The sequence below is a fragment of the Mytilus edulis genome, chromosome 6 (genome assembly GCF_963676685.1).
Source record: "Mytilus edulis chromosome 6, xbMytEdul2.2, whole genome shotgun sequence".
Taxonomy (NCBI): Eukaryota; Metazoa; Mollusca; class Bivalvia; order Mytilida; family Mytilidae; genus Mytilus; species Mytilus edulis.
In genome coordinates this window covers 85350978-85378109 of record NC_092349.1, presented here as the reverse complement: position 1 = coordinate 85378109, position 27132 = coordinate 85350978, and the positions used below count along the sequence as shown (strand labels likewise).

The following is a 27132-nucleotide window of genomic DNA, read 5'->3' as shown; positions in this document are numbered from 1 at the left end:
AAAACGTGATTTACCTTCATCAAGAACGCTCAAAGCAATATATGTGAAAGGTAAGGATGACCAAGGATGTATAGGACCAGATATAGTTAAATATATATATATATATAATATTATAAATTATACCCAAATCCATCAACTTTGTGTAGGGAGTGGCCACTTTGTTTCTGAATGATTTAAAATCAGACAAATTTAGCCAGTACCAAGTCAGGAATATGACAGCTGTCGTCCATTCGTTTAATGTGTTTTGTCATTTGATTTGCCATGTGATTTGGGACTTTCCGATTGAATTTTCCTCAGAGTTCAGTATTTTTGTGATTTTACTTTTTAGAAAGGTTTGTCATAAATCATATCCGTACCGAAGTACGAACTACTGAGCTTATGATATCAACAGACACTGATAGTCCACCAGTAGCGGTATTGACCCAGTGCTGTAAACATGAAAACACTTTGTAAATTTCACGAGTTCAAGACGAAATCCAACTAAGGCCATCTAAGGTCATACGTGTAAATATCAATAAAGGGATATACGTTATTGTTCTTTCGACATCAAGTAAATCAACATTTTCTATCAAATAATAAAACCACTTAGTTTTATAAAACTTCTTGTAAATTTCCAACACAAGTCTGCACTGTATACGCCAATTATCATCTTCTGTTTTAAAATATCATAAAATCCATATCTCAGATGAGAAAAACTTTATATCTGTAGCTTGAAATGATAACCCAATGTCTCTGTTTTCAGCTTGTAACGCCTGTAATAATTAATGCATTACGTAAATCTTACATGACCTTGTTTCTTCTCTGGTCGATATCAAGTGCATTTCGGTTCAATATAAAACTTGTCTATTACCTTCTCAAATTCGAATCCGACTTGAATTAAATTGATTGAAATCAAATATTTAGTATACTTAGGCATCACCTGAAAGAAAATCAGTCAGGTCACTTTTAATTACATAGAACTAATACAGACGTTATCGAGAAAGGTCGATGTTCTACAATAAGTTTATTGTGAACGGGCATTGACCTAACTGAAAATCTGTTCTCTGCGCATGCCAGAGAGCTCTAAATATACAATTCTGTGTCATATACAGGTCAGATGAATTCAACAGTCGGGAAATAAATGATAAATCTAGTCGTATTATTTAGTAGAGAAAGTATATATTTCTGAAAAAGGTAAGAATTTATTGTTCAATATATATTTATTGTATATTTTGCTCGGTTTTCTGTAAAATTGCGCAACCAAGTACAAAAGTGTAAACTTTGGTAAACACTAATTGGTAATGTTTACCTTATTTTTATCCCCCTCCTTTCTGTAAAGTTTGCATATTTGCTTATATCATAACGTTCACAGTTAAGCACAGATGTGCTAAAATTGACAATGTGTAGGTCCTGGAGTATCTATCAAACGATTAATTTAAAAAAACAGATACATTTGAAATTTTATTGACAAATCTGCAATGTTGCAGTATACGACTCTGTTAGGGTAACCTTAGTATCAAAAGAGAGTTAGGTACCGTACACACAGGTGGAATAATACGATTCTGTTAGGGTAACCTTAGTATCAACAGAGAGTTAAGTACTGTTCATACGGGTGGAATAATACGACTCTGTTAGGGTAACCTTAGTATCAAAAGAGAGTTAGGTACCATACATACGGGTGGAATAATACGACTCTGAGAGATATTGGGTACAGATTTAATAGAAATAACCGTGCCGTTAGCGGTAATAAACTTTACCAAAAAAGGTTATGGAAAACCCTAAAAAGAACATTTTTTTGTTGCCCTTTTTAACGAAATTAAGTTTTATTATATGGATAATGAAAATTGGGGCTAATGATGAACCCTACAAGGTAGATCGAAATACAAATCGCATACATGCCATTGTAAACATGAAACAGTAAACATGGTATATAAGTGCAACTGGTGAAATTATTACATAATATATATAACCCTTAATCAATAGATCCATGCACTTAACAATGTCATACATGTAGTAGTTTTTTTGGGGTGGGGGGGGGGGGGGGGTTATTTTCAGTTTGTCAACATTAATTGAAAACAAATTATTAAATGAATGACGGAGGCCATAAAAAATAAAAGATGATTGTTTGCCATTTTATTACTGTTTTCATTTAGAGACAATATAATAATTGTTTACATTTTGACCCTAGCTGTGCATGCAATCTCATTATTGGCAAAGAAACATCTTACAAGTGTCTAATTAATGCAGTCTTGTAAGAAAACATTTGAACGCCACCATGTATTGAGTTGATTGCATTGCCGTGGGGATAATAAAAACCGGTGCATTACGTTTGCGCGCATTACCATTACATTTACGCGCAAAAATCATTACGTTTGCGCGCAGTTTTTGATTACAATTGCGCGCATTTTTTTGACAGGTAAACTCAGGTAAAATACTATACTTCTTATTTATTTATAATTTGTTCAATTATTTACAAGTATAAGTACTCATTCCGTTAGTCCCCTTAGTCCCCTGCTCACCAAAGATGAGTTGGAAGTGGGATTTCGAGCAAGGTGAGTCCGTTTTGTTATGCACAAGCACTAAATCGTAGAAATATATACAGATAAAAATGTTGAAATTCTATAACATAGCTAATCTTAAAGGTAAAAGTATTGATAAATTCATTACTTTACATTTCGGTACGTGCCGAAACTCCAGGTTTGTGTCTTGGTCTAATTTACTAACCAACTTAAATTATTAAACTAATTTTAAAAACGATCACTATTCGTTGAAACACTTTTCACTCTGAAATATTCGCAATGAAGTTACATGAATGTCTTTTAAAGCTATACTACGGAGTTCATATTGATCACTTTATAATTTATTTTAGAATTCAATATGAACAATATATAATTTGAATTAAGAAATACTTTCAAAATTAAAAAGTGATAGTCATATTTATTATGAAAATTAAAAAAAACATATAGTCAATTAAAATTTAATTTAATTTTTATTTATATTTTTACCTGAGTTTACCTGTTAAATGAATGCGCGCAAATGTAATCAAAAGCTGCGCGCAAACGTAAAACATTTTAATCCCCAAATGCGCGCAAACGTAGTGCGCCCATAAAAACAGTAAGTTATGAAACCTATAATGGTATACATTATTGAAATATGATAAAATATCAAGTATAACCCAAACAAAGAAATGTCCGACGGTCATCACCTCGGACACTCTACAACAATTTGAGAGAATTATAGTATTATTTCAGGTTTTTTTTAAGTAAACATTTAAAACTTGTTATGTATATGTTTTTTTAACGTTAAAAAATAATCAATCAATAATATCATGTTTGTAAACACAAATTCCCAACAACTTTTATGATTTGGTTATCCAGAAAATACAACTATCAACATGATCAAGTAAAATGCTAATTTATACAATGTTGTTATTGAATGTAAGAAGGCGTGTCACAGATGAATGAACGCAAATACAATAAACATGATAAAGTCAATTAAATCAATTGTTTAGATAAACATGTATTAAGTATTAAATTTAAATTATTTTGGTCGTGTACATCTCTGTTATTTTTATTCTACTTCGATTTTCAATCTCAAAGCTATGAAAATATCTTTGTGCATTTATTTGTATCATCATTATGATGATCTTTCTTGGTCAAGGATTGAGAAAATGACGTATGATATAAAAAGGTGTATATCTATTTATCTAATATGTTTAATGTTAAAAATATCTGCAATTTGATTTTTCATAATCCTGGATATAAAGAAATGTAGGTAATATCAATAATACCTTAGTATTCCAAGCAATCGTATTCCAGTGGCAAATATTTTAAATAAATTCAATGCTTCAAACATGGCAAATAAACATGTTAGCACTATAATAGTCTATATCAATTGGTAGGATCAGACTTTATAAAAATAAGGAGATGTGATATGATTGCCAATGACATAGCTATCCACCAGAGTTCAAATGAAGTGGATGTAAACAATTATAGGTAAACGTACGGCCTTCAACAGTGAGAAATAACTATTCCGTATAGTTCACTATAAAAGTTGATAAAAAAGCCAACTTGAAGTTTGAAGAACATAGCTATATGTTTTCACATGAACTGTAAGAACACTAGGGTAAATTTAATACATGTAATATGGAAAGTCTGTCAGTAAAACCATTCTGCGTGGGCGTCCATTTGTCTAATGGACCAGTCACCATGTCCGGTTTGATGCCATGTTCGTTTAATAATCTTGCAACACATTGAAAGACATGTTTTGTCTTCCTTACATGTAAACGTATCTTGTTTTCTTCTTTTGGCAGATATAAAGAATTAAGTTTTACAGTCGCCGACTAACTTTAAAGACTTGTTGGTAATTTGTTCCATCTTTGATAACTATGAACTATAATTTGCAATTTGAATAATAATGAATAATGTCTTGACTTTATGCATGAATAAGGGACAAAAGTCGGCCTGATATTTCTTTTATAATTTTTAGATTTGTTGCGTATTTCTTCATACGTTTATCCCCACCAACTGCTTGTTAGACAAGTAAAAGCTTCTTTATGTATATAAAATATTATTTAATTTCCAAAATATTCCTTATTTTTTATCGGAATTCTACAAGTTAAAATAGAGAAATATACTACTTAAAAAACTATAAGGGAAACATGTAAAACCCAGTTTTTCCATGTTAATTCCGATATTTACTTTTCTTATTTTATTGTATTGTTTCTTCGTTCTTTTTATAATTTGTCTGCTTTTTTTTTCTTCTTTTTTTCATGGGTTTAGTTTTTCTTTCTTGTATTATTGTATTTCTTCTGGCAAGTGCATGGGGGTATTGTCTTTTCCTTCTATTTCCTTATTTGGGGGGGGGGGTAATTGTCTTTTCCTTCTATTTCCCTCTTGGGGGGTATTGTCTTTTCATTGAATTTTTTTATGTGGATATTGTCTTTTTAATTGTATTTCGTTCATGGGATTATTGTTCATATTTTTTCTTTCATTCGGGTATTGTTTCTTCCTTTTTATGTCTCCGCCGTAGCGGAGGGGCATTTAATATCCTTGACCGTCTGTACGTCCGTTCTTTATAATATATAATACCTTTACAACTGTATATGATATGCAAGCGAGGGGCATCATCTGTGTCCAATGGACATATTCCCAATTTATTTTTCTTTCATTGGATATTGTTTCATTTTCTTGTTTATTTGGGGTAAATGATTTCCTCATTTCTCAAATATTCTCATTTAAATTTTTAGTCCTGAACTTAAAGAGACATTCAACTCTATAATATATTATTATTATTATTGCCGTGTTTAAATATACATCTTAAAAGATCGGATAGTTATGTTTTTGTCTCTCCTATATATATCTCGAATCCGTGTTACCTTTTCACTTCATATACCGTATATAACTAAATCCAAGCAACTGTTGCACGTTTGGATTAGAGCCATGCATGCGAAAATCGTCAGTTATTTTAAAATGGAGAACCGATGTCTTAATCATGAGATTTTCAACATGTTCAAGGTTAATGTACATATTGTTCAATCCGTTATAAACTGTTAATGGAATAAAAGAAATATAATACGATGCGTTGTGTTATTCAACGTGTTCAAAATGTCATATAAGCATAACCAGAAAATCTTAAACACTTTTTAATTATATACCGTGAATATTAGCATCACAAACTTTGATACAATCTGATAATAGGCGAATTATAAAACGGTGAGTTCTGTCATTATACTATAACAAGTGTTCAATAATCATAACCAGAAAATTTAATAATTTAAAAACACAAAAAGAACTTAAAAATATAACGCCAGCTTTAAATAAGAATAAATTTGATCCGAAAAAAAATAGTAATGCAAGCTGGAATCATGTCAGCTAGTACAATACAAGCTTACTTACATTTATATTTATAAGAAAAAAAAAATAATATCGGGTGTCTTGAGGATAAATCGAAATTTGACATTAAACTTGAAACATTTCCTGCTATGACAAGAGACATTGATGGAAGAAGTGTCCTTTAGGAAGTTTCTTCAGTGAGTGGACCTAAATTTTGTAAACCGTTCCAATAACCTGTTGCAAGTCGAAGGAGAACAATAAAAAGCACGTTCAATTTATACAATATGTGTTTGGAATGATAACTTTTTTCACTAAACAAATATTTTGTTCAACATAATTTACGTGTTCATTAGATAGTTATATAACATGAACGAGTTAAACCACCGGTCAAACAGACCCTTCAGCCTGACTAAAATTATCAGTCTAATCACGAGTTGTTTCTGTTATATATCCGTCTAAATCATGTTTTACTGACCCACGTATCGGTATGCTACCCGTCATGAATGTGTCATGATCTGTCATACTGATCCTGAATTATCTGGTCAAAACCTTAGTTGTACCCCGTTACATCCCCACGGGCCCGGCATCATAAATATGTCCTATAGATTTGTTTATGGCCTATATATATTCGCCTGTAACTAATGACAACTTGCACCCGTCGCAAACTTATCATATTGGCCCATCAGCTATTTTCATCCGTCCTATCCTTAGTTGTCCCCTGTAATGTAGTCGAAATGAATATGTTCTATACTGACCTACATATGTATCGGCGTGTAACAAGTTACGAACATAGCGTTTTTGACCCTTTAGCCAGAATGTAAATAAACAGCTGCGCCATGAGCGCATGATACGCCCGACGTCTGGTGGAAGTTTAATGCAATAATCATAAATATTATTAATTCGTATATTTTAACAAATTTGATTCGTTTAGGGATAGTCACATGTTAAACTATATTTTCGAAGGTAGAGAGAAAACGGTAGATAGCAAAACGCATATTGACCTGCAAAAAGCATATTGCACGGTTATTTTTAGAATATCTAAAAACCAATATACTTTGTGACGTCATGTAATGAATTTCAGGATATTGTTTAACGTTTTGAAACACATGATAGCTGTGATCGATTATTTGACGAAAAAAATCTTCAAATACATAAGATGTCAAAAATAAAAAGTAAATGAAATAACAACTAATATGTTTTTATTGTCAAGGAGACAATGTAATATCTATAAAATTCCAACAAACCTAAATGACGATTTTGTTACAAATATGGTCAGAAATTAATAATATAACAAATATAGCCTTTGTATGAGGTCAATACAGGATATATCGACCCAAAGAAGTATATCGACCTCGGACTTTGTCCTCAGTCAATATTCTTCTTTCAGGTCAATATATCCTTGTATCGACCTCATACAAAGGCTATATTTGTATATTATCGGTCGTCCCACTGTCTATATCACTCTGTTCAGTTCTTAAGGTAGCACTCCACAGTTAGAAAATAAAATTAAAAATGAGCCACAAAATGTTTTATCATCTCCTATTCCTGGATTTCTAATACATTAACCTAACTGTTTGTGTTGTACATGTGCATATGTATGTAATCAGTATATTCCATAGATTTGATTTTCAAAAGTTAAAAGAGTGAAAATTAATTCCTTTTATGTGTATCCATGGCAACATTCTGCATTTATTTACCATAAAATATTGCAAAAAGGGGGGTTGACATGTCACATATCCCCCCAAAATTTTGATCAAACTAGAATTTCAATGCCTTTGAGTGATACCTTTTTAGAAACTGTTTTCATAAATCTTCCTAATGATCAAATAAAAAATGGGTGTCTTTCGCCTCATTTTTTCGTAAAATCCAATCACAAAGTTCGTGCGATAAAAAGTTGGAAAAAAACATTGCAATAATTGCCGGACCAATGTATGGTAGGGACATGCAAATACGGACTGTCATACAGAAAACAGCCTATATTACATACATTACATAATCTTGATGTTCATATAAACCCAATACAAAGGCTATTTTAATACTCAGCTATCCAAAAATGAATTTTATTGCACACTAGCTCTTATATTTGAAAAATCCACAGGGGCCAAAATGCGAAACTACACACCTAACTGTGGAGTGCTACCTTAAGGTGAAATTTTCCCCCTCCTGCCTCAATTTTTATTATATTTTCTGTGTTCTACTGGCTGTTACGATGAAAATGGTACCTTAGTTTTTAAAATTGGTTCAGTAATAAAGATTTTATGAAGGTTAGCAGTTGATGTTGAAACGCGACAAAAAGTGATTTAAAAATAAATGCTGGATCATAGTGAAAAACTTCAATTCTGTCTCATTTTTGGGGTAAATTTCTAAAACTTTTCCCATTATCTTATTTAAAATCATAAAATTACCTTCAAAGAGGACAAATTGTACAATTTTTAGGTATTTGAAAGCACTTATAGGTCAATTTTGCTGTAAATAGCATACCTAACCTTGGTTTAGAAGCTCTCAAGCAGGGTATAAATTTCTAGCAGTACTGGCATCATTAAATTTAATTAATGCCAAATTATAATATAAAATCCTGCTAAAAATGTTTATTTGACTTATTCGCATTCAAAAATATAAAGCGATACATTCTGAGGATATCATATAAAGCGCATTCTTTGGTTACAATGGTGAAGCTAATTGAGTACAAATTTAAGACCGCAACATGTCTAAGTGTCAAAATGTGTATATTTGGTTGCTAAGGACAGTAAACAATAAAATAAACATAAATTGCATTCCTAGCAGATTTTTTACCTTCAGAACTAAATCAAGAACATAAAAGACTTAAGATTTGTGGTAAATTTTATCTTAAAAAGTGCATTTCTGTGCTTTCTGATGTGCCATAAGGTAGCACTCCACAGTTAGAAAATAAAATTAAAAATGAGCCACAAAATGTTTTATCATCTCCTATTCCTGGATTTCTAATACATTAACCTAACTGTTTGTGTTGTACATGTGCATATGTATGTAATCAGTATATTCCATAGATTTGATTTTCAAAAGTTAAAAGAGTGAAAATTAATTCCTTTTATGTGTATCCATGGCAACATTCTGCATTTATTTACCATAAAATATTGCAAAAAGGGGGGTTGACATGTCACATATCCCCCCAAAATTTTGATCAAACTAGAATTTCAATGCCTTTGAGTGATACCTTTTTAGAAACTGTTTTCATAAATCTTCCTAATGATCAAATAAAAAATGGGTGTCTTTCGCCTCATTTTTTCGTAAAATCCAATCACAAAGTTCGTGCGATAAAAAGTTGGAAAAAAACATTGCAATAATTGCCGGACCAATGTATGGTAGGGACATGCAAATACGGACTGTCATACAGAAAACAGCCTATATTACATACATTACATAATCTTGATGTTCATATAAACCCAATACAAAGGCTATTTTAATACTCAGCTATCCAAAAATGAATTTTATTGCACACTAGCTCTTATATTTGAAAAATCCACAGGGGCCAAAATGCGAAACTACACACCTAACTGTGGAGTGCTACCTTAAGGTGAAATTTTCCCCCTCCTGCCTCAATTTTTATTATATTTTCTGTGTTCTACTGGCTGTTACGATGAAAATGGTACCTTAGTTTTTAAAATTGGTTCAGTAATAAAGATTTTATGAAGGTTAGCAGTTGATGTTGAAACGCGACAAAAAGTGATTTAAAAATAAATGCTGGATCATAGTGAAAAACTTCAATTCTGTCTCATTTTTGGGGTAAATTTCTAAAACTTTTCCCATTATCTTATTTAAAATCATAAAATTACCTTCAAAGAGGACAAATTGTACAATTTTTAGGTATTTGAAAGCACTTATAGGTCAATTTTGCTGTAAATAGCATACCTAACCTTGGTTTAGAAGCTCTCAAGCAGGGTATAAATTTCTAGCAGTACTGGCATCATTAAATTTAATTAATGCCAAATTATAATATAAAATCCTGCTAAAAATGTTTATTTGACTTATTCGCATTCAAAAATATAAAGCGATACATTCTGAGGATATCATATAAAGCGCATTCTTTGGTTACAATGGTGAAGCTAATTGAGTACAAATTTAAGACCGCAACATGTCTAAGTGTCAAAATGTGTATATTTGGTTGCTAAGGACAGTAAACAATAAAATAAACATAAATTGCATTCCTAGCAGATTTTTTACCTTCAGAACTAAATCAAGAACATAAAAGACTTAAGATTTGTGGTAAATTTTATCTTAAAAAGTGCATTTCTGTGCTTTCTGATGTGCCATAAGGTAGCACTCCACAGTTAGAAAATAAAATTAAAAATGAGCCACAAAATGTTTTATCATCTCCTATTCCTGGATTTCTAATACATTAACCTAACTGTTTGTGTTGTACATGTGCATATGTATGTAATCAGTATATTCCATAGATTTGATTTTCAAAAGTTAAAAGAGTGAAAATTAATTCCTTTTATGTGTATCCATGGCAACATTCTGCATTTATTTACCATAAAATATTGCAAAAAGGGGGGTTGACATGTCACATATCCCCCCAAAATTTTGATCAAACTAGAATTTCAATGCCTTTGAGTGATACCTTTTTAGAAACTGTTTTCATAAATCTTCCTAATGATCAAATAAAAAATGGGTGTCTTTCGCCTCATTTTTTCGTAAAATCCAATCACAAAGTTCGTGCGATAAAAAGTTGGAAAAAAACATTGCATTAATTGCCGGACCAATGTATGGTAGGGACATGCAAATACGGACTGTCATACAGAAAACAGCCTATATTACATACATTACATAATCTTGATGTTCATATAAACCCAATACAAAGGCTATTTTAATACTCAGCTATCCAAAAATGAATTTTATTGCACACTAGCTCTTATATTTGAAAAATCCACAGGGGCCAAAATGCGAAACTACACACCTAACTGTGGAGTGCTACCTAATATTATTCCGTATCATGTCTTTGTGACGTCAAATACGTTGACCCGGCCTTAATAACTTTGACCCGGACATATCAGCGACGTCATAATGTTTGAACCGACGTTAATAACTTTGACCCGAACTTATCAAGCCATCTTTTGTGTGCTGGTGAAACAAAGAAAACACTTCTGAAACACGCAAATATAGCCCGATAAATCGATTATCAGATTATCTGCATATTGATATTGTAAAATATCAGCTGCTTGACATTATATGAAGGCTTTTTGAACTCGTTCGCTCCGCTCACTCGACAAAAAGCTTCATATTATGTCTCGCAGCTGATATTTTACGATATCAACATGCAGATAACCTGATAATCGGTACATAGTTTCCGAAAAAGTTTTTAGCAATAACCATATATATTGTTTTTCAGATACGGCGGGACATATGACCCCCCCCCCCCTTTTTTCCTCTTTTTTTAGCTCACCTGGCTTAAAGGGCCGAGTGAGCTTTTCCCATCACTTTGCGTCCGTCGTCCGTCGTCGTTAACTTTTACAAAAATCTTCTCCTCTGAAACTACTGGGCCAAATTAAAACAAACTTGGCCACAATCATCATTGGGGTATCTAGTTTAAAAAATGTGTCCAGTTCCCCGGCCAACCAACCAAGATGGCCGCCATGGCTAAAAATAGAACATAGGGGTAAAATGCAGTTTTTGGCTTATAACTCAAAAACCAAAGCATTTAGAGGAAATCTGACAGGGTAAAATTGTTTATCAGGTCAAGATCTATCTGCCCGAAAATTTTCAGATGAATCGGACAACCCGTTGTTGGGTTGCTGCCCCTAAATTGGTAATTTTAAAGAAATTTTACTGTTTTTATACGACCGCAAAAATTTTATTTTTTCGTCGGATATTGCTATCACGTTGGCGTCGTCGTCTACGTCGTCGTCGTCGTCCGAATACTTTTAGCAAAGTAAGATTTACAAATTAGTCAACATGACTGAAATGGTCAATTGACCCCCTAAGGAGTTATTGTCCTTTATAGTCAATTTTTATAAAATTTTTATAAAATTTGTAAATTTTTACTAACATTTTCCACTGAAACTACTGGACCAAGTTCATTATAGATAGAGATAACTGTAAGCAGCAAGAATGTTCAGTTAAGTAAGACGTACAAACACATCAACATCACCAAAACACAATTTTGTCATGAATCCATCTGCTTCCTTTGTTTAATATTCACATAGACCAAGGTGAGCGACAAAAAACTAAATATCACTAAAATAAAATTTTGAATCAAAACCAAAAAGTATACAGATCTTTAGATTAATATAACAAAGAAGTGTGTAAAGTTTAAAGCAATTATCATAAATTGTTTTTGAGGTACGGCGCGACATGTAAAAAAACCCCTCCCCTTTTTTTTACAAAATACTCAATAACTCAAAAACTCAAAAAAATAAAATTTTGAATCATCACCAAAAAGTATACAGATCTTAAGATTGATATAACAAAGAAGTGTGTAAAGTTGAAAGCAATAACCATAAGTCATTTTGGAGATACGGCGCGACATGTAAAAAAAACTCCCCCTTTTTTTACAAAATACTCAATAACTCAAAAATGAAATTTAGAATCATCACCAAAATAGTATACAGATCTTAAGATTAATATAACTAGGAAGTGTGTAAAGTTTTAAGCAATAATCAAAAATCGTTTTTGAGATACAGTGCGACATGTGAAAAAACACCCCCCTGTTTTAGTTACAAAGTGCCGTAACTCAAAAAGTTTTAATTTTATTATCACCAAAAAGTATACACATCATTTGACCATCATAAGAAACAACTATATTAAGTTTCATGAAATTTGGATAAGTCGTTCTCAAGTTACGGTGCGACATGTTTATGCCGGACAGACAAACAGACGGACTGTACGACAGACGGACGGACGGACACCGGACATTTGTATACCATAATAACTCCCGTCAAAATTTTGACGGGCGTATAATAAAAGTTAACATTAGTTGATCCCCGTTAGAGCCCTGGAAGTCATAAACCATTCAACCCGACTACATAATCATCAAGTTAGTCCGACCCCTTGGTAGCCTCGTGGAAGATATGTCCTACTAACTCTTAAACCTGAATGCACTAACCTTAAGAATATGCATAGCATTAACCTAAAAGTATATACACAACGTTGATGACATGTGGAGAAAATCAATACAAGAATCAGGCAGATAAAAGATGTATGATATGAATAGTCCCCATTTTGTGGCGAGACCAACAATGTTTGGACATCGTTTTTATACGGTCTATCCGAGGAGATATATAGATCCATATTATCATGACCGGTTTCAAGGTAGGACATTTGTTTAATTTGACAACGACTGGCGAAAGATTGATTAAAAAGTATATATCACATTTTTTTTAAGATTTTATTTATTTCATTCATAACTCTAGTTATTTATGATGAATGGGGAAAAAAATAATTGAAATAGGCTAGTCTTTGTTATTGTCCAATAAGTTGGGATTGGGGGAGGGGGATATAAGAGGTGCATTCCATATCAATTTGCATACAAAAATTAATAATAAACGACGAATTGTTTTGATATTCTTTAAAGTGTGTGAGGTTTGAACTACACTAGTATTAAAACATTTCCATGTCGGAAAAATTGTGCCTGGGGAGATGCATAAACGCATATTTCTGACGAAGTCAAAAATGTGTGTCAAATTTATAAATACAATATGTTAAACATGATCAGATATATTTGAATTGATTTTAACTCAATATTCATGTTTTTGTATGAAAATAAATAATGCTAAAGATTTAAAATGGATCAATGAATTTTTTTGAGAGGAACTGCATGCCAATTGGAATAAATGAATAAACATATTAGAATTAATCAGTTCCCGAATCAGTTATAAAATGTATGTAAAACCAGTGTAAGTGTTTGGCTTTGTTATACGTTATACATTATAACACACTGTATGACGTCTATAATATATATATATATATATATATATATATATACAGTGTATACGTCTGTATATTTTAATGCAAAATCAGTTGGAAGTGTACGGATTGATAATTAAGTCATTAAGCAACATATACGATTTATTTATAAGTTTCATTTTGGCTATGTACTGACTTTCTATAACTGCAAATAATTTTACTTTTATAAATTGTTATTTGGATGGAGAGTTGTCTCATTGGCACTCACACCACATCTTCCTATATCTAAGTAGCCTTAACCATCTGAATTTTTTCAGTTTTATTTTATGTTTTGATGTTGCACACCTTTACTATGTTAGGGATGGTCATGTTTGACCACGCCCCATTATTTGTTCTATTGTTCCAAGAGCCTGGCGTACAATGGTAGTTGACGGTTGTTGTCTGTTATATTTGCTTTTCGTTAATTGTTTAGCACAAAAATCGTTTGAATTATTTGACATTTTTTCATGCTTCTATTTTAAAGCTTAATCTATGGTACTGGTGTCGGTAAAAAGAACCATTCTTATGTCTTATGAACGTCTAAAGGGCGTCTTAAGATTTAAGAATGTAACAAGACAGAACCTCAGACCTATCTTAGAATGATTGACAGCCCTTAATGTTTTGAAAAAGTGCATGATTTAAGAACGATTCTAACGTCTACCTTAAAGCGATCTTACTAATTCCGGTAACACAAAATCATTCTTAAAATTTTGGTCAATTATTAAGTGTTCTTAAAACAAACTTAGCAACTTAGGGGTGTACCAAGAACAATTCGTAATAGCTTCACTTGATATTTTTTGTAAGAGTGGTCCCGACTACTCTTAGCTGTACATTCACTTGTTAATAATAGAACAAAGTGCTTAAAAAAGTTAATACGTGAACCTTAGAACTTTTTTATTGTAATTATTAATTCATCTGAATAGGAAATTGTATATCAGTGTTTTCTTGGCCATGTGTGTGGAGGATGGTCGTTTCTCTTTATTTTAAATCATTACAATTTTGGCTTGATGAGAGAAGTGATAAAAAATAAAGCAAGGAGAAATGTGTGACCTTTTTCAATTTTAAACCAAGAGTTCCAAATGGTGAAGTTTAAATCATCACTTCTAAAATTTTACGGAAGACATCATGAGTTGGTTGACCAATATGGAATATCCGTTATAACAAATTTCAAAAGGGGATTTTTAAAGATCAGTGATAATGTTTAGTCTATTCTGGCATGCTTAAATTGAAACAAAGGTGAGTCGTGTTGATGCTGGCAGTCAAAATAAAAGATATGGCTTGAATAGCAAGGCTGGAAGTCTCGGAGCTATAAGAAAGTGTTGTCACAGAGAAGAAAACACGATGATATGGCCAAGCATATGGATGAAATTTTACAATATAGGAAATATAACATAAGATATGAAGTTAAAATTTCAGTGAAGAAGTAATCGGTTGTCACTATCAAAGTTTTTAAGTTCATCAAAAAGTTGGTTGAAACCCAAGTGTTATTGGAATATTTCTGGTTTTTTCAAGTTTAAATACTTGATATTCTATTCCTTTCAAGTCCGTTAAGGTTATGATCATTCCTTCCAAGTCCGTCAAGGTTATGATCAAGATTTCTTTGACGGTTGCCACTTAAAAAAAAAATTGACAAAGAAAACTTTTACAAGAAAACGTTGATCATGACAACGGGCTTTCAAGGTATTAGCAAATACACACCACACACTATCTTTACTAGTTAAATAATGCCATCAGCAGTACCAGTTTACTTGGGAGTCCTCCATTACTAGTTAAATAATGCCATCAGCAGTACCAGTTTACTTGAGAGTCCTCCAGAAACAACATACAAATATAAAGAATTTAACTATATGTACGCGTTAAAAGGTTGACGTTCTGAATAGCTACAAATTGAAATATGCCACCCATGTTCATTTAATTGCACCGTTTTACGGCTGAATTGCTAGATCCAGGATGATACCTCAACCCAAACGAAGATACTAGTGTATTTGCACTATACGGTTAGTGTACTAGTTTACTTTTGTGTTCATTTTTTTTTTCTCGGTCAACCTTTTTTTTTTCTCGGTCAACCTTTTTGCACCAATAAAAATTCCTGTAGTGCCCTGACTTATTTAAACTGACTGGTTGGTCATAAATTAACTTTTGAAAAGACCCAGGTACAAGAAACATAGATTTATTAAAAAGTTTGTAATAACCCCGAGTTTATGTTGTGGTTATGGTATGTGTCTCCTTAGTTTACAACTTCTCAACGTGTTAATACCAATCTTCTATTCAAATGAAGATGTGAAACGATTTTTAAATAAAAAAAATATTCAAATGCGACAGAAGGAATAATGTCGAAGCTGTTGTCAATATTGATCGAGGCTATTTCGACATTAAGAGCTAGTATTGTCTTTGTGTAGTGCAATTATAAAGTGGAACACACGGTGCATGGGTATTCAAGGTCGTTAAATCCCCCTCTCGTCAATGGTATGTGATGTCCTTTTACCTCATCTAGCACAATAAGTTAGTGTGAGCTATTGCCAACACTTGGCGTCCGCCTTCGTCGTTGTACGTTGATTTTACAAAATCATTCGTCTCTGAAACTACTGGGACAATATTGTACCCAAACTTAGGCACTGCCATCATTAGGTATCTTAATTTAAAAGAAATTTTCAGACTGTCAAGAACTTCCATTTAATTTAACAATTATTTCAAAAAATTGCAGACGTCTTCTCAATTGCAGTTATTGCCATTAAATTTTAATGATTAACACTTCTTTTAATTTTGCCTTTGATATTTTGAATAATAAAAAATAGAGAAACCAATAATGATCAGTAAATCACGATCTTCAGAAAACTTGTGGAAAACTGCAGGAGATTGTAAACAGCAAAATAGATAATTTATACATGATCCCAAAATAGGACGACACTGTTGAAATTGTCAGTCGGCTCCATATGGCATGCGATAGGTGATGGAGATTAATTCCAAACAGTAAAAATGACCAACAATACCAGATTAACAAAAGAGGAGTCAAGTCAATAAATACAATACAAGTCATATCTGTTCGAGAGTGGCCATTGATGAAAATACATATCACATCCATTCGGGCACTTGATCAACGATTTTATTAGTCACGGTGCTCGTCTGTTTTTATACGACCGCAAAAAATTGAAAAAATTTCGGTCGTATATTGGTATCACGTTGGCGGCGTCCGTAGACTTTTGCACTATAACTTTAGTATAAGTTTATCTATGAAATTTAAACTCAAGGTTTATGACCATAAAAGGAAGGTTGGGATTGATTTTGGAAGTTTTGGTCCCAATAGTTTGGGAATTTGGGGCCAAAAAGGGCCCAAATAAGCATTTTCTTGGTTTTCGCACTATAACTTTAGTTTAAGTAAATAGAAATCTATGAAATATTGACACAAGGTTTATGACCACTAAAGAAAGGTTGGGATTGATTTTGAGAGTTTTGGTCCCAACAGTTTAGGAATTAGGTATAAAAAGGGCCCAAATAAGCATTATTCTTGGTTTTCGCACAATAACTTTAGTTTAAGTAAATAGAAATCTATGAAATTTTGACACAAGGTTTATGACTGCTAATGGAAATTTGGGATTGATTTTGGGAGTTTTGGTCCCAACAGTTTAGGAATTAGAGGCCAAAAAGTGCCCAAATAAGCATTATTCTTGGTTTTCGCACAATAACTTTAGTATAAGTAAATAGAAATCAATTAAATTTAATGAAATCAATGAACTTTTGGTCCCATTTTCAAATTGGTTTACATTAAGGTCCAAAGGGTCCAAAATTACTAAGTTTGATCATAACAAAAAATTGAATTCTTGGGGTTCTTTGATATGCTGAATCTAAACATGTACTTAGATTTTTGATTATTGGCCCAGTTTTCAAGTTGGTCCAAATCGTGGTCCAAAATTAAACTTTGTTTGATATCAACAAAACTTGATTGAATCCTTGGGGTTCTTTTGATATTTATTAATTTGTTGGGATTGGCCGGGATGGATGCCTGGTAAGAGCTGAAAATAGACATGATTAGCGAAAAATTAAAGACCCCCCTCATCAAAATGAATAATAAAGTCCTATTTCTACTTCATTCCTCATCTTTAATTTAAACTGACCACTAGCTATAGCCTAATCGTGAGTGTTGAAAGTAGCGTTAAACACCAATGAATCAAAATCCCTTCTCTTCAATTTCAAATAGATTCCCCATAACTGTTATTGTCCGTGTACTTGTATTTATCCAGCTTATCATCCTACAGGGGTGTTCTACTGTCATATCACATCTTTTTTTTTATAATTGACAATTTATACAAAAAGACAACTGCCAGACTAAAAAAATAGCAATAACAGTAACACATAAATGACCAAACAAATACATGTAGGGTTATAAAACACCAAACACAACAAGTTTTTACTATTATATTAGTATTGATTCATGAAAATCCCTTAAAAAAATCAATTTGACCATAGAATCTGCATACAAAATTTCGCGACCACAACACTGCATCAACATTGCTGCCATTTTAAACCCTAAACCGAAACCACAATCCACCCTTGGTCATGGTTTGAATAGTTTCTGGAACCAGTTTTGATTTGAGAATAACAAACGGCAAACCAGTTTTGGTTTGAAACCAGTTTCAAACTGGTTCTCATTAACAAATGGAAAGTTTATCAAACTAAAACTGGTTTTACAATAACAAATATTAAAGCCTATACTAGTTGAATATTTACTGTTAGTGACTTCTATGATATGTTCTATCTTACGTTGTCAACTTTATTCACACCGTGACAGACGTGTTAATAATCAATGCAATTATGTTTATTTTCGAACTTTAACAAACCAAGTTCACATTTATTCAACATGAATAATAGTTGACCGGCTAATCACCTTTTATTATCTTTCTTACCGACGTGAAAACCAATATATTTAAAGATTGAGATGAGAAAAGACTCAGATATCGGTTTTTTTCTGCGCCCACGTCTTATGTTTTGTAAACTTCCACACTAAAATATAAAAATAAAATATTTGATTAAGATAATAAAAAAATATAAGATAAAAAGAATCGTTCCAAATTGTTTTGTTTTTAGAAAATAAATTGAAATGCTTTCTTTTAATTTACCAGTTTTAAGATTTGAGAAAGTAAATTCATTTTATATAAATTGTTTGTTACCTAGACAACAAATGCAAGAGTTTGAAAGAAAAAAACAAAGTTGTTAGCTATTTAATTGTCAAATAATGCGCATTCCGCATCGCATCGTCTCGTTTTTTTTTTTTATTATTAATCGATTTAAAATAATTTAATAAATTAGAATCATAAAATGAGTATCACATTTTTATAGATATTTGTACCTTATTTCCTCTTTAGAAAACTGTTTTAACGTCATGATACTTTAATATGTGTTAATGTATACATATGTATCTTTCTTTTATCTGACGTCACAGTATTGACCTACTAAACTTTTCTTCACATTACTACCAGGTACAATGGCCGGTGAATAGTTCAGAGATAGGGTTATTTAAATAAGTATACATGTGTATTTTATTGTTTACCTTGGAATGTCTTCGTTCATTAAACCTTCTTCATAATGTTAAGGGGTAAGTAAAGTTTATGTAATTTTTAATAGCGATTTAAAAGTATAAACATACGTAGTAACAAGAATTGAATTAGTTTGTCAATAATAAAAAAAAATCAGATGGGAACAGTACCTGAACTGACATAGGACAAAATGTAGGAACTGCTTGAATTTTTCAGGAAACACTTTTTATAACGGTTTTTGAAAATATTTTAATGAGAAAAAATATGGCAGGTCAATACATACTACCACAAATCGTCTCTGCACAAATGTTATCAATATAATCATAATAAATAAATTTGAATTCACTTCAATTGTTTTTAAATATATAAATATATATATGAATATAGAATCAGTAAATGTATTTGCCACAGGTCTTGTACACAAATATTTGACCAAATTAGTTCCTCCTTCACCACTTTTTCCTTCACATTATATCTTGTAGACTTGTTTACATGTGACTTTCTTATATAGTAATTGTACATTTCATAGTCCTCTTTCATTTTGGCTCTTGCTTTTACATTTTCGGAAATATATTTATCATCTTAAACCTCTTGGAGGTGTGCCTGAAAATGGTAGAATTACATGGTTCAGAAACAGATAGTCTGCCCTTCGTTCCCTCAGAATAATTACGACTGGATTAAGAAGGAAAATAGTAACTATCATTTGTCTGCGGTGCACACTAATTACACATTTCTAAAAATAGATTAACTGTGTGTAACCCTAATGTACTGTAAATATAATGGTATAATCCAAAAGTGTTCACCTTTAAATAACCCCTCGTAGCCTTTCGTCCTTTTGTTGTATGTGTGAATGAATAAAGGCCAAGAGAGCCGTAAACAATCATGAATAAGTTTATAAGTTCATCGCCTACTTGCGGTCGTTGTCCGATATTTGTACATTAATACACATACACATTCGCTAGTCGATTAAATGTGTATAAGAACGATACAAAGCAATAACAACTTGTCATAACTTAAAATGTATTCTATTATTGTCGACTGATGAGCTGAAGGTGTTAAGAAACATTTTGTTACATTGTGAGGACTAATGGTTGTAGATTTTACTGATGCATTTTTCTAATTCGGATGTTAATATGGACTTAAATGACCAGTCTAGAGGTAAATCAGGTCTTTATTTTATTTTTTAACAGGTGCTTGTCCATGCTCCAGAAATCTTTTATTTGGGATGTGATTGTGAGGGGACCCAACCGGAAACGATTGTGCTTAGATAATTATTGTATATTTTGAAATATAGTCAACAATACAACGTGATATTAATATTTTTTTTTAAAGAAAGGTTGGTCTAAATCCCCCTTTTTTGTATCTGGATAAATTCACGATTAATCCATATATTAATAATACATATAATGACTATATATATATATATATATATAGTTATAATATCTTTGTTATGTTTTTAAATTTTATTATGAAGATGAAGAAGATGTTGTTTTTTTATCTCCATTAAATGATGGACTGACTGTAGTCTGACATCTATAGCCAATGATGGAGCTTATAGAATAGATTAGAATAGAATATTTTTATTTCCCAAATTACAGGGCCCATAAAGGGCATAAAATCAGATACAATTGATTTACATAATTGGTAACAACAACAATAATAGAGGCATATACATATATATTTGGAATATAAGCATTGTATTACTTTATAATATAAGATTTATTTATTTGTACAACAAAAACAACAATCAAGTGTACATAATAATTTATGTGTGTGTATATTGAATTTAATTCATACTTCTTCGGTATTAAATTTTATTTTCATTTTATCTACTACAAATGTATCACAAGTCTCACAAGAATTTTGAAATTCGTTAAGTTTCATTTATGCAATGCCATTTTTACCAATGTCCAAAGTAATAAATTTCATACGTTAAACACTGTGTATTAGATTTAGAATTATATAAATATCCCTTAAATAAAACATAGTAAAAATATTCTTTCTTTTTTTTTTAATTTGTAACAATCCTATTGTTTGGATTTTAGACAAATCAAATTCTTATTCCGATCATTCTTATTTTTAATGTTTAATGTATTTTATATTCATATTTTTATGCAGATTGTAATTTTGATAACTATTATAGGTCATACGATATCAATATTGAAAAAACCTTTCAGACAGAGGTCAAAGCGCGGTCAATGGATCGATGAAACCTTTAATAATACCCAGGCATAATTTATGTACTTTATGTGCTAATACACGTTATATAGGCATCCATGTTACGCATCATAAATATAAGGGTGCTTTCTTTGCCCAATTATTTAAAGTCCACGATCACAGGAGAATATTGGCCTTATGGATAATAACAAAGAGATTCAGTAAGCATTAAGAAATTAAAAAGAAGAGTCAAACACCGGTCATTTATATATAATATACATATATCTAGCATTAGGCCAATCAAAACAATTGTGTGTTAATAGTTTCCTCAGCTAGATAAGTGAGGTTCCGGTATGTATGTTAATTTATCCCTATAGTAATTTGGGATCACCAGAAATTTTGTTACGATTTTAAATAATACCATTAAATACTTACTGGTATCCATTTTTAAGCATAAACACAATGAAAAAAGTGTTGTATAGTAAACTCTCATAAAATCAAACATATTTTTTGGTTGGCCTTACAGGTAAAATGTTTCAAACTAGCATGTAAATGATGGTGATCAGGAAATTTTCTACGTTAAGACCAATGTCAAAGCCTGGGGCGCGTGTTTTCAGGTTCTGAAAATGTCAATACCGAGGTTGGAATGGCAGTAATCAGTATATCGGAAGTCATCGCTCTGCGCCGCCGTTATTTAAAAAAAAAAAATAGCTTTTTAAAAACCTGTTGGAACTTGAATGTAAAATGTATGCCTTAATTTCATCTTGCTTGCCCTATAAGTTTCACTGATACTGCATACTGCAAATTTCTAGTCTTTGTTTGGATCTGAACACTATTGAATTTTTTTGAAATCCCAAAGTTTAGAGTCTGATATGAACATACGGACATGTGAACTCCTTCGTCTGGCAATAAGTTCTCTGTTTGGTTGGTGAGCTGTTTGGATGTACCGACATTGAAAATGATTATTAGAAATTTAAAGTAAACATCAAGACAAAAAGTATGTTATTTTATCATGTGCCAAAAAATATCTCACCAGAAAACTAATAAATGTTAACAGAATAATTTTCGGAATGCACTTAAAGCAAATCTGCAGACCTATTTCGTTACCGTAATAAAACAAGATAAATGTATATTCTACATGTACTAGGCTAATATGGATTTTTCAAAAGATAATTTGAAAATACACGGAACAATTAAACTTTTTCAAGCTCAAGATGCTTATATAACCAATAGATTTGAATCAGTAAATTTGGGATATTTAACTTTCATAAGCATTATAAGGCCACATTTATCTTTACTATGTGTCAATTTCCTTGACATTGAATGCTTCCCACCCTTCTACCCATACACCCACCTTTGTTGTGGTGTGTATATTTATATCTTCCACATAACACAGTCCATTGTCGCAATTTATACTCCGTTCACTGTGGGTTAACATCTTAGAACTGAGATGATATGATTATCAAAATAACTGCCAATTGTCATTGTTATAAATTACCTTGCCCTCATCATAGGCTCTGTAGCCGGTTGGAAAGTTTTATCTTGATATATCATATTTTATTTATATTTCCAGGTTCCACATACAACAGTCCATTGTCCCAGTTTCTACGCCATTCACGAGAGGTTGTGGAGGATATGGAACAGCCCCTCGACTTAAGTCAACGAGAATCTGCAATGGAAAAAAAAGTTCTAAATATAGACATGGAAGAACCAATCTGCCAATACACAAACTGTTCTTGTCCTCTTAAACATATATTGTCATTGGATTCTAATGACTCTCAGAATAACGCAGGTTTCAGGCCTCGTTGTGAAACTGTTAGCTCGGGTGAATATCCACGAGGTCAGTTTCAGAAGCGATTACAAGAACAAAGTGACAGTGTTCAAGACCATTTTCATCCTAAACGGAGAAAGATAGAACAGTATAAACAGAATATATCGCGGTCGTCGTCTGACACAAATCTCTATGGTTACGGTGGACCAACTGACCCTTTTAGGTCTTTCACAAACTATTCCGGTGAAGATATGAGTCAAAGAAAATCACCAGAACATAAATATCAGCCATACTGGAAATCTAGTCAAACATATACAGCCACTAATACATATCCATCTAGTGATTCAATAGATACTACTCCTAGTTCAGACGTGAAAGTTATACCGAAACACGCTGAACGACTTCCAAAGAAGAGATCTCACGCTCGCAATCTGTCCTATGATAACTCATTTCTTCAGCATTCAGGTAATGATATTAAATCGTCTCGTACACCAAGTCCTCAATCTATGTCCAATGATGCTGAAATGTCTCAGGGAGTAGTCATAGAAGATGTCAAACCTTCTATGGACCATATCATTTTGCCGGAGCTTACTTCCGGTCCAAAAGTCCACGGCGAAGAGCTTCGAGCGTCTATACTAAAGGAATTACGTGCCGAGAAAGACGACGAGGATGTTGATGAATTTAGGAAGAGATTTTTTGGATCTCTATTCTCGCGTGCCAAATCGTCAACAAACAAAGGTAAATCGAGTGCTTTGGATATTTTGATATCGGATAAATGTAAAGACGATATGGACTTCAGACCTAGAAACTCTCACATCGACCAAATACTTCGTGGTGAAAAACAAGGAAAACTATGTCTTATGGATATAGTGGAACTTCAGGTTGAAATTGGACTAGCATGATTAAGGTGCTCATATAAGATTTAATATATTGTCAGTGTTAAATGTCCGTATGATAGTTATAGACATATATTAGACACTAATTGATGTTTGTGTTCGAAAACTTCTTCCAGTATTCAGCATTATGTGTACTAAGAAAGATAACCCCGATTTGTTTTGTATTTTGAACGTTATTAATGCTGAAGAAATGGCAATAGAAACTATAGTTGACAAAACTTTAATAAATCTAAAAAGGTAACTTGTCTTTAGATATTGTACTGTCTGTTATGTAGACAGAAAATCATAAACCCATAGGTGAAAGGTATAAATACAATTTGTCGAAATTGAAACTAAATTTAACATATCAATTTTATATTTTGTGACAAAAATTTAAAAACATTTTCTTTAAAATTCGGGAAACACTACAGCCTAGAATGAACATTTGTATATTATATCCAACAATATTTTGTGAGTTTCTTCAAGGAACATGATTGCTAACATTGTAAAGCCTTTCCTGGTAATGAAACATTACATTGGTTTATATGTCGACAAGCTATTTTCTAATAGCTGAGAATCTTTGCCCGGGCATTAATTAATGGCCCAGAACACTGCAATACTGAGGTCCGTCATTCTAGTCGGAGTATTTGAAATATTTATATTATAAGTGTTTGTGTATGAATGTAAACATTTTTTTAAATGAAAGTTGAGTGTGAATTTTAATTACTGTTATCATGGTTATATATTCATTGATGTGAAAATATTCATGAATTTCATATTTCAGAGTGCCTGTCTTGCATTCGGTAAAAACAATCTTGAATTCATTAAGATATTTGGATACTCAAAGAAAAATGATTCTTGTATTTTATTTATTGTGTAAAAGTAAAAACTTCAATTTTGACCTGGAATGTCTCAAAAGGGGGGTATAGTCCTTAAAGATTTTGAAAGGGTGTACAGACTAATAATATAACACCTTGATGTTATCAACTTATAGATTAGACTAAAATAACTGTTTTGTGATATTTAGTAACTGTGATATATGTTTAAAATATAAAGACTTGCATGCTAAAATGTAATATGAAAACTATATTTATTCTGGAGCATTCTCTTCATCAATGTACCAAACACAACAAGGTCAATTACGCTAAAGAGAAATCCAGCGTCAGGACTACTTTTTTTTGAAAACCAAAGATTAAAATAAGTTGAGAATTAAAAAAAAAAAAGACACAACATGTGAATTGGCTTTGCAATACACAACTTAAATGTGATAAAGTTGTTCTTGTGTGGCTGCAGGGAGGTAGTATGACACTTGTGTGGCTGCAGGGAGGTAGTATGACAGAGTTTGATTATGCTTTAAAGCTCATGTGATGACAATATCACCCTAGATAGATGTAAGGGGTGAGAAACATTCCCGGTAAATTCTATTTGTCAAGATAATCAAATTAAGCCAACTATTGATACAGTACAAACACTGTAGAACACCGTGCAGATTAGATGCATTATTAGTTTTATTATATTAAAATCAGGTAAAATATCAGAATAGATTGCCACGTTAGCATGGTTAGGGAGGGTGATTAGATTCTGGGGTCGGTTTCACAAAAAAAACTTACGACTAAGATTGGTCTTAAGTCATGAACAAATCAATGTACTTACGATTGATCTTAGTCGTAAGTTTTTTTGTGAATCGACTTCAGATTCTTTATTTCTTATAAAACCAAAAAAGACTTTACAAATAATTTACACAAAAATTCTGCGCATGATCAGAAAATAGGTTTAATTTTTTTGTTATAAGGGTCGAACTTTTTTGTGATAGCAATGGAGATCTGACGACGTTGTAACAAATGGAGTTTATTTAAGAGATTTTTGTATCTTTGAAAAATAACAGTAATAACGTGTAAATATCAAAATAAAAAACATATGAAGTAAGTGGTTATTAGATACTTAGATACGGTATGAATCTAATACAGAGCTTTATTTTAAAGTTTAATAGCATTTAAGGCAAAATATGATCTTTTTTTTTAAACATCAGATGCACTCTATTTGTATGTAGAAGTCACGATCAACTAATTATTATTTAATATCATTCTCTTTTTTTATTATTATTAAATCTGATGAATCATTTGAAACATGTTTGAACATGTTGAATTTGTATTTGTTCTACAAACTTATAAAATTCTTCAGTAAACGAAACCTATTAAGCTGGAGAAGAGAAATCATCCGTCTAAACTGATATGTATGATTGTCGAGGGTTCCAAACCTTGCAGTGTTTTGTTAGGAGGAGAAATTTAGTGACCAATTTCTAATGAAATTGAAAAAAATATTGTAGAACATTTATTTAACTGTATGTGATCATTTTAAATGATAGTTATAAAAATAAATCAAATATTATGTAATGTTTTTATGCCTTTATCTTTGGCCAGTCCGTCATAGCAACAGCTGCACACATTCCATGGGGAAAACTTGGGAAGGACATGATATCAAATCAATGGACGTATTCACACAAACAATTTACAGAAACATCATCTAACAAGATCTATATGTGTATCTAATAAGGAGACAACATGACGTTTCTCACCTGCTTAGATATAAAGAATATATCATTGATTTTATTGATATTCAACATTAAATAAATAAATCCGGTCAAGATGCTGATGAGATTTAACAGGAACCAGGGATGGACAATCCCACTCAGTAATTCTATGAAAGACCAATCACAACCCGGAAAACATTAACATGACTAAAACAAAAAAAGAAAAGACGTCCAGAAAGAATTATATATGAAACTTAAGATTAAGTAACGGTAACTCCATGTGGGAAACCGTTAACAGAGTTTTACATAAAAATCTAAAGATTGGTCAGCACGGACCGTACAAGTAGGACAAAATTACCACGACTGAACGAAAACAGGCGAGAAGCCGTCCACAAAGTATTACATAGAAAAGTATAGATTAATTACACTATCCTACAAGTGGGAAAACATATATGAAATCAAGAAAACAGGCGAGAAGTCGTCCACAAAGTCTTCTATCGAACAGCTAAATAAAGTCAACAATAGTATACCGCTG

At 31.9% G+C, this 27132-nt stretch overlaps 1 protein-coding gene across 4 annotated transcripts; it reads left to right on the top strand.

Annotated features, from left to right (window-relative positions):
* Window positions 1-817: 817 nt before the first annotated feature.
* LOC139528726 (uncharacterized) lies at window positions 818-26460 on the top strand. Of its 4 annotated transcripts, none has more exons than XM_071324862.1 (2): window positions 818-1173; window positions 22995-26460. In XM_071324862.1, the coding sequence occupies exon 2, from the start codon at window positions 23057-23059 to the stop codon at window positions 24092-24094; it is 1038 nt and encodes a 345-aa protein (XP_071180963.1). In that variant the 5' UTR covers window positions 818-1173; window positions 22995-23056; the 3' UTR covers window positions 24095-26460. The 4 variants fall into 4 exon arrangements, with proteins under 4 accessions (XP_071180963.1, XP_071180960.1, XP_071180962.1 ...); XM_071324859.1 differs by lacking the exon at window positions 818-1173 and adding an exon at window positions 12966-13100; XM_071324861.1 differs by lacking the exon at window positions 818-1173 and adding an exon at window positions 19167-19323.
* The last annotated feature ends 672 nt before the right edge of the window (window positions 26461-27132 follow it).